General features: G+C 33.5%; 2 protein-coding genes across 2 annotated transcripts in view; one reads left to right on the forward strand and one right to left on the reverse strand.

Annotated features, from left to right (window-relative positions):
• LOC104725128 (malate dehydrogenase, cytoplasmic 2-like) lies at nt 2,033-4,315 on the reverse strand. The gene is made up of 7 exons (XM_010443733.2): nt 4,192-4,315; nt 3,597-3,755; nt 3,337-3,512; nt 2,943-3,220; nt 2,723-2,858; nt 2,521-2,632; nt 2,033-2,315 (listed from the first exon to the last, which is right to left on the reverse strand). Exons 1-7 carry the CDS (start codon nt 4,232-4,234, stop codon nt 2,221-2,223), a joined length of 999 nt encoding a protein of 332 aa, XP_010442035.1. The 5' UTR covers nt 4,235-4,315; the 3' UTR covers nt 2,033-2,220.
• LOC104725129 (casein kinase 1-like protein 8) overlaps nt 4,997-7,582 on the forward strand; it is a 4,133-nt gene continuing 1,547 nt past the window's right edge. The window contains exons 1-11 of the mRNA XM_010443734.2: nt 4,997-5,685; nt 5,777-5,817; nt 5,901-5,970; nt 6,046-6,194; nt 6,280-6,375; nt 6,489-6,559; nt 6,688-6,749; nt 6,882-6,945; nt 7,026-7,110; nt 7,236-7,362; nt 7,461-7,546. Of these exons, the coding sequence (XP_010442036.1) occupies nt 5,610-5,685; nt 5,777-5,817; nt 5,901-5,970; nt 6,046-6,194; nt 6,280-6,375; nt 6,489-6,559; nt 6,688-6,749; nt 6,882-6,945; nt 7,026-7,110; nt 7,236-7,362; nt 7,461-7,546 (927 nt within the window). The 5' untranslated portion in view covers nt 4,997-5,609. The remainder of the gene's footprint in view (nt 5,686-5,776; nt 5,818-5,900; nt 5,971-6,045; nt 6,195-6,279; nt 6,376-6,488; nt 6,560-6,687; nt 6,750-6,881; nt 6,946-7,025; nt 7,111-7,235; nt 7,363-7,460; nt 7,547-7,582) is intronic.

A 7,582-nucleotide genomic window follows, 5' to 3' on the forward strand; every position in this document is an offset into this window, starting at 1 on the left:
ACAACACATTTAGCTGGCGATGTAATTCACATGCTTTTAGCCTATGATTAACTGCTTGAAAAATTATGCTGAACCTTGTCCCAAAAATTTGGTTCGATTGTGGTGCACCAAGACTCCATTCAGCTGGATAATGACACTTATACCCTTAGGATATATATAAAATTACATATATATATATATATGTGTGTTTTTTTGTTGAGTCTCGTGTCTCGATTTCTCACGACTCACAACATTGTTGTTATTGCCGCCGTTGTCATCTTTTTATCACCGGCGTAATATTTGCTGCCGGTGTCATCCTTTGTCACCGGCATTTTCGTAACCTCCAATATCTTCTCAGTATTTTGTAAATTCATATTCTCTTCTTTGTAAAAAATAATTTTGAATTTCAGTAATTGAAATTCGAAAACTGCTTTGTATATTTTATACACATTATAGAAGAAGTTGGTCCTTTATAAAGACTCAAAATATGAAGAAGTGGTGATGAATTTATGTCTTTTCGGTTAAGATAAAACTTAATAGATATAGCATGCTATGTGTTCGACTTTATGCCTGAATGTTTTTTTTGTCTTCTAGATAGGGTTTTCAACATTATAATAACCTGTAAAACAATCTTTGGAATTTTAAAATCTCTTTTTGATGTAAAGATAATTTGCTAAAAATTATAGTTTATCTAGTATAATTTTATTTTGAGAACGGATGTTAGTTACATATATGATATATCATTAATATATAAATCTAAATTCAAGAAATGTTTATATATTATCATTATTCATATAATCTTATATTATAAATTAAATTAATGTAAAAAAAACTGAATATACAAAATAATATAACTAAAGGTTAATTTAGTAAATTAGTTTTTTAATCATACTAGGTTTTAACCCACGGTACACCGCGGGGCTATATTTTTAAAAGTAAAATAAAAATGTAATTTTTTAATAGATTAACTATATATATGACTAATGTTTTGTAAATTTTAAATATATATCCCCCTTATATCTATATATTACATAGGTTTACCGGTTTAAATTGTTAAATTCAGAATATAACATGTGGTATACCGTAGTACTATTTGTTTATTTTACATAATCGTAATTTAATAAACTTATTTATATATATCTAATATTCAAACGTCGATGGTGCTAACAAAATAATGAACTGATGATTTACTAACAGTTAATAAAATAATTTTTAATTTATATTAATACCCAAACCCATCCCTCTAGATATCCAAACACCATTGTTCTTCTTTGCTTAAGTACAACATGCACGTTTTTCAAAATCCAAATAACGAAAATGCAAAAAAATATAGTACTAAAAGTCTTGCTAATCAAGTATACATTATCTTCAAAAAATATCATAATTTTAGAATTGTTTACATATAATTCAAAAATAAGTTATGAAATTTGATAATTTTTTTATTTTTTTATTTATTCTTGTTTTGCAAATAAAATGGACAAATATGTATTGACGTAAAGATTAATTTGGGATTTGCACATACATTTTTATTGTTAGCATTAAATATTGTAATGAATTAAAGAGATATTTTAGGAAATATTTAGAAATTTTACAAAACAAATATTTAATGAGATATTGTAATTAGTGGTAGATTGATTAATGAGATATTTTAGGAATTTTGTTCTGAACAAAATTTTGATTTTAAATTTTATTTTCTAATTAGAATTAAAAATATTTATTACCAATGAAATGTCAACTTCAAAATTTATTTAAGAAATGTCTCAAATCAAACCACATCCTAATTTCTTTGTCATTCAAAAATATAATATAACTGCATCGCATTTCTGTTCATAATTTTATCTAATAGCATCCCTCCCAAATCACATCGTTCAAAACTCCAAGCCTGTCGTCTTATATGTAAAGTCTTTAATTTTCACAAAATATCTATTCATCTATCTTTCATGAGTCAAAGAAAATAATTAAAACCCAATTAAAGTTTTAACCCATATCTGCAAAACTCAACAATTTAAAAATCGAGTTTTTTTTTTTCTCGTAACGTAAGAGAAACCAAATCTGAAACCGAAAGAGATCAATCAACGATCAAAATGCTTGTTTATTATATGGTCAGCAAATCAGCGCTGACACATCGGAAATTAAGAGGACTAAAACCTCAAGAGAGGTTATTAAAAGCTCTTTTTATAACAAAAGTTCTTTATTCGAGACAGAGCTCCCATAGATTAAACCAGCTGAGAAAAAACCGGTTTACGAGAGGCAAGAGTAAGCGAGGTCCTTCTCTTCCTTCAACTCCTCTGCTGTCAAATCCATCTTCTTCCTTGATACTTCATCAATTGGTAAACCTGTGATCAACAACAGCACACACACATCAGAACAATCTATAAACCAGCATCTCTAGCTCTCTATGAGCTAATCATTGTAACGGGGACCAGCTTTGCACACTTAGTATTATAGGTGGACAATCGAGTTTACGGTTCAGTACACAGGTCCTCTAAAACATTGTGTTTTACCTATGGTAACTATATGGTTTCGAGAAAATATATTTACCTTGAACAATGGTCCACTCTCCATTACGGCAGGTTACGGGGAAAGAGTAGATAAGTCCAGACGGAACGTTGTATGATCCATCTGAATATACGCCCATTGAAACAAATGTGCCCTGAGATATCAAATCAGAGAACATTTTAGTTTTATTTACTACACAAAACAAATCAACAGATTCTAAAATTGAATAGCAGGAATAACAGACCTCGGGAGTTCCAACTACCCAATCACGAATATGATCACAAGCAGAGCTAGCTGCAGAGAGCGCACTAGACAGCTTCCTGGCCTTGATAATGGCAGCTCCACGTTGTTGAACGGTGCTGATGAACTCTCCATTCAACCTACAGCATTAACATCTAACATATGTGAGCATTGCATAGAAAGAAACTAGATGGAGATATTATGAGGTTTTTAAATATTTGTACCACTCGTCGTTCTTGACTAGCTCACGCACTGGCTTCTCTCCAGAAGAAGTCTTGACGGTAGCATGGTTGACATCTGGGTATTGGGTTGATGAGTGGTTTCCCCAAATAATCACGTTCTTGACATCAGACACTGGCACGCTTAACCTCTCAGAGACCTGTCCCAATGCCCTGTTGTGGTCAAGCCTGGTCAAGCAAGTGATGTTCTTCTCTGGGATCGAAGGTGCAAATTCTTTCAAGATTAAGGCATTGGTGTTTGCAGGGTTTGCAACAACCAGAACCTACGAAATGCAGATAGTTGTCTAAGACTAGATTCTTAGGGAGAATATGAAAGATCATCTTGCTACATTTCTGCAAAATGGCTAAAAAAATAAATGATTCATAGACGACTTATAACCTTGCAGTTTGGTGCAGCATGCTTCTCCAAGGCAGCAGCTTGAGACTTGTAAATGGAAACGTTCTTGGACATGACATCCTTCCTCTCCATTCCTTCCTTCCTTGGGAATCCACCAACCATGACAGCAACATTGACACCAGTACAACCCTCAACAGCATCAGTTGTAGCCACCACACCTGCCACCAAAAAAACGCCAACATCACATTCTAGTCTCCACAGTAAAATATGTTCATACAACTTAGTTCGATAAGTCAAATTACCTTTCAAAAGTGGGAAAGCAGCATCGATCAACTCCATCTTCACACCGTTCAAAGCTTCTGCTGCTGGAGGGATATCAAGCATGTGGAGGATCACAGGCTGGTCTGCACCAAGCATTATCCCCCTTGCAATCATAGGGACAAGAGCATATCCAATTTGTCCTGCACAACCGTACAATCACACACTTAAACATAATCTACTACACAAAACTACATATCGCTAAACACTAAGCTTGCAAAATCATGAGAAAACAACCCCAAAATGACAATACAGCAATCCAAACAATTTTAAAGATGATCTACATACAAATTTACCAATCATTCGCTAAACACAGGTTCCAAAATCAGAAAAACAAATCATATAAATCTTCATATATTCATCGAAATCGATAGTTAGATCTCACATCACATGCAGCAGGATTCACTCAGAACTATACTTTTCAAAAGCGAAACTAAGATCCAATAAATTTTCTCAGCTCAGATCTCGCTACCGACTCGAGTAAAATTTTCAGATTAAGCAAAACTTCCAACTACGTAAAGATCTGACGATATACGAATCAATAAACAGAGATCCGATGCCAGAGAGATATGAAATTACCTGCAGCTCCTGTAACAAGAACACGAGCTGGTTCCTTCGCCATCGTATCGAGATCGGAAAATTATCGCAGGAAAGAAAAAAAAAAAAAAAAGTAGAAAAGATTGTGATTTGATGAGTGAGAGAGCGTGAAGAAGGTATGAAAGGTTGCGTTGCTTGTGTGGTTTATTTATCGGGTGGTGAAAAAGAAGCTCAGATCCATGCTGTGATCCCCACGTCATTAGATTTAATCGAATATGCTAGAAATGAAAGTATCCATTTTTTGGACTTTTTAATGGGCCAAACATTCTTACAAAAAGCCCAATTAGTTAAGCCCATGTACAGTTTATTTAGGCGAGTTGATTACTCTTTACCGACTAAAATTTGGTTAAAGGCCCTAATTGATGATGATGATGCTCAATGTTTACTTTTTCTTGTTTTAAATATACATTTTTTTTTTCTTCAAGTGGTGGTGTCTGAATATTTAAAAACCAATGTTCTTCTAGCTGTCTTTGTAGAAAATGCATGTCATAATATGTTTGACACTGTTAAAGAAGAAAAGGTCTTAAACCAAAAATAAATATAATATAATTTCATAAAAATAAAAAAAAATGAGAAATCCAGAATAAGCAGAAAATAAGAATTAATCAAATATAAATGGTACAGAGCAACTTTTTTTTATAAAGATGCTACAGAAGAGAACATTAAAAGCCCAACTAATTTTATGCTATTAACATATGGTTTTTTATATGGTCACGTTACTTGTTATTGAATTTAATTAAATGAAGAATAAATCAAATTTGGAGAGAAAAAAAACAAAAAAACAAAAGTTGTAAAAATTAGGGATAAGGAAAAAAAAAATAAAAAAATTCCGTTCTCGTCTGATTTCTTTCTCAGTTTTCTTTTAACGTTTGGTTTCGTCTCTAATTCGTTATCTTCCCTTCCCTAGGAAAAAAAAAATCAGGAAAAATACTGAATCAAGCTGTGTCGTAGAAGTCTATATAGATCAGACGATAATCGAATCCAAAGACCTAATCTTTTTTTTTTATTGGTTGGTTGGTCTGACTCTGATTTCGTCGGTCTCTTTGTTCTTTTCGCCTTTTTTTTTTTTTTGTATATTCTGTAACCTGATCTGAAGCTTTTGTCAGAGAAGTTTGTCAGATGACGATGTTGGTCAATGGGTAATTTTTAGTTTTGGGTAAAGGCAGAAACTTTAAGGTCGAAATCGATTCAGCGATTTGATGTTGATTTTGGTGATTTGATTGAGGGATAATTGAAGGGTTTCTTAGTGGAATTAAATTGGGGATCTTTGAATTCGATCAGGCTTATAGAGAGCTAGGGAACAGGAATTGAGATCTGGGGTCAACTTTGGTTTTTTTTCTTGGGGTTAGTGTTTAAGAGATCCAAGAAAGAAGGAGACTTGTTGTGATTTTTGGAGAACGATGGATCGTGTTGTTGGTGGCAAGTATAAGCTTGGACGTAAACTTGGAAGTGGATCATTTGGTGAACTTTTTCTAGGTGATTTTTTTTTATTGATGTTTCTTTCTTGTTTAGTTGTTTTCCTTTTGGTAATTCCAAGTTTTGATTTAGTGACTTGTTTTGTTATCAGGGGTGAATGTGCAAACTGGTGAAGAAGTGGCTGTGAAGCTTGTAAGTTCACAACATTATGATTCGAAAACTCTGGTTATATTTGAAACAGTGTATAAACTCATTATTTATCATTTTTTTTGCAGGAACCTGCGCGGGCTAGGCATCCTCAACTTCATTATGAGTCAAAGCTCTATATGCTTCTTCAAGGAGGAAGTAAGTTTCGCATTTCTTTGTTTTTAAAACCTTTGGTTATCCTTCTTTTGTTAATTTACACTTGTTTTCTTGAAGCTGGGATTCCGCACCTAAAATGGTATGGGGTTGAGGGTGAATTCAACTGCATGGTGATTGACCTTTTGGGTCCGAGCATGGAGGATTTATTTAATTATTGCAGTCGGAGGTTCAATCTAAAGACAGTTCTAATGCTCGCAGATCAGATGGTATGAGAATTCTCTTCTTAGAATTCTGATACTTTTGAGTTATTACATTGCTTTACTTGTTTATGCTTGTTTCTATCCACTTCAGATAAATAGAGTTGAGTATATGCATGTCCGGGGATTTCTTCATCGTGACATTAAACCAGATAACTTTTTGATGGGTCTTGGACGCAAAGCAAACCAGGTGAGTTGTTATGGTATGCAACATTTTTATAATATGACATACTCTTTTGCTACTACATCAAGTGACATATGTTTGCATTGGTGCTCTGGTATTTTCTATTTTTTTTTGTGTAGGTCTACATCATTGACTACGGACTTGCGAAAAAGTACAGAGATCTTCAAACTCATAGGCACATTCCCTACAGGTACATATATTTTTTTTCCCCTTGTTGAAAGAGTTTTGCACAAGTTATATTTCTGTAAGTGTTTAAGAAATATTGGAAATATGTTCGCTTTACGCCTTTCACATTTCTAATCGAGAGTTACTTCTTAGGGAAAACAAGAATCTAACTGGAACAGCTAGATATGCAAGTGTTAATACTCATCTTGGAATTGGTGAGTATTGCTTACTTTTTATCTTCATTCATATAAGCTTTTTCTTCTTTCCTTTTCCTATCATGTATGTGTACACTTGACATTCTATACTTCCATTAATTCCAAATATCTAAATTGAGATTTCTTACACAGAGCAAAGTAGGAGGGACGATCTGGAATCTCTTGGTTACGTACTTATGTATTTTCTTCGAGGAAGGTATAGATGCATGCTTTTACTTCACCCATTTTTTTGAAATATACTTCCATTTGTCCCTTACCCTGAGTCTCTCTTGCTAGTCTTCCTTGGCAAGGCCTTCGTGCGGGTACCAAAAAGCAGAAGTATGACAAGATCAGTGAAAAGAAAAGGCTTACACCTGTAGAGGTACCAATTCTTAATCCATTTTCAACTATATCAGGAAACCTGTCTTGAATCTAGCAAAAGCGTCCTTTATTTACCAAAACATCGCATTCATAGATACAATTTAAAGATTAAATGTCCATTGGCAGGTTCTCTGTAAATCCTTTCCACCTGAGTTCACATCATACTTCCTCTATGTACGATCATTGCGGTTTGAAGACAAACCAGATTATCCATACCTAAAGAGGCTATTTAGGGATCTCTTCATTCGAGAAGGTTTGGAAAAGTCCATTTTCTTTATTTTGCTGTAGTTTATGCTTGAATAAGTTCATCTAAAAAACCTCAAAATTGTTATTAATGTTGTATATTTACAGGTTATCAGTTTGATTATGTATTTGATTGGACAATCTTGAAGTATCCACAGTTCAGTTCCGGCTCCAGCTCGAGCTCCAAACCAAGAGTAAGTAAAATCTGTTTTTTTTTTTTTTTTTTTTTT

Source organism: Camelina sativa, chromosome 11, assembly GCF_000633955.1.
Source record: "Camelina sativa cultivar DH55 chromosome 11, Cs, whole genome shotgun sequence".
Taxonomy (NCBI): Eukaryota; Viridiplantae; Streptophyta; class Magnoliopsida; order Brassicales; family Brassicaceae; genus Camelina; species Camelina sativa.